Consider the following 1,247-nt stretch of genomic DNA (forward strand, 5'->3'; position numbering starts at 1 on the left):
CGGGGAGGGCGGTGACATCACTCGGGGGGGCGGGGCGATGACATCATCGCCGGCGCCATCGCGGCCCCGCCCCGCAGGCCCCACCCCCCAGGTGGCCAAGGGCACCCACGTCCTCGTCCCCCTGGGCGAGACCTCGGCCACCGGCTGGACCGCCGAGGAGGAGGAGGAGGGGGCCGAGGAAGGGGCGGAGCCGCCCGGCGCCGGCCCCGCCCTCCGGCTCCGCCTCGCCGCCCCGCCCGACGCCCCCATCGGCCGCTACCGCCTCAGCGTCAAGACCCGCACGGGGGCCGGCGAGTACGCGGCGCCCTTCGACGACGCCAACGACCTCTTCCTCCTCTTCAACCCCTGGTGCCCCGGTGAGGCGGCCCCCCGTTTCGGGGCGGAAAACTCGCTTCCGGGGCGGTTTCGGGGCTCCCCGTGCCAAGATTCGGCGGTTTCGGGGCTCCCCATGCCGAGATTCGGTGGTTTCAGGGCTCCCTGCACCGAGATTCGGCGGTTTCAGGGCTCCCCACACTGAGATTCGGTGGTTTCAGGGCTCCCCACGCTGAGACTCAGTGGTTTTGGGGCTCCCCGCACTGAGATTTGGCAGTTTTGGGGCTCCCCACACCAAGATTTGGTGGTTTCAGGGCTCCCCACACCGAGATTCGGCAGTTTTGGGGCTCCCCACACCGAGATTCGGCGGTTTTGGGGCTCCCCACACTGGGATTTGGTGGTTTTGGGGCTCCCCACGCCAAGATTTGGCGGTTTCGGGGCTCCCTGCACCGAGATTCGGCGGTTTCAGGGCTCCCCGCACTGAGATTTGGTGGTTTCGGGGCTCCTCGCACCAAGATTCGGTGGTTTCAGGGCTCCGCACGCTGAGACTCAGTGGTTTTGGGGCTCCCCGCGCTGAGATTTGGCAGTTTTGGGGCTCCCCACACCGAGATTTGGTGGTTTCAGGGCTCCTCACACCGAGATTCGGTGGTTTCGGGGCTCCCCTCACTGAGATTCGGCGGTTTCAGGGCTCCCCGTGCTGAGATTCGGCGGTTTCAGGGCTCCTCACACTGAGATTCGGCGGTTTCGGGGCTCCCCGCACTGAGACTTGGTGGTTTCGGGGCCCCCCGCACTGAGATTCGGCAGTTTCAGGGCTCCTCACACTGAGATTTGGTGGTTTCGGGGCTCCCCGCGCTGAGATTTGGCGGTTTTGGGGCTGCCCGCGCTGAGATTCGGCGGTTTCGGGGCTGCCCGCACTGAAATTCAGTGGTTTTGGG

General features: G+C 66.6%; 1 protein-coding gene across 1 annotated transcript in view; it reads left to right on the forward strand.

Moving 5' to 3' along the window:
* Positions 1–37: 37 nt before the first annotated feature.
* LOC112964617 (protein-glutamine gamma-glutamyltransferase K-like) overlaps positions 38–1,247 on the forward strand; it is a gene marked incomplete at its 3' end in the record, with an annotated part of 10,955 nt that continues 9,745 nt past the window's right edge. The window contains exon 1 of the mRNA XM_026062925.1: positions 38–356. Coding sequence (XP_025918710.1) covers positions 38–356 — 319 coding nt within the window. The remainder of the gene's footprint in view (positions 357–1,247) is intronic.

Source organism: Apteryx rowi, unplaced genomic scaffold (genome assembly GCF_003343035.1).
Source record: "Apteryx rowi isolate R43461 unplaced genomic scaffold, aptRow1 scaffold_1968, whole genome shotgun sequence".
NCBI lineage: Eukaryota > Metazoa > Chordata > Aves > Apterygiformes > Apterygidae > Apteryx > Apteryx rowi.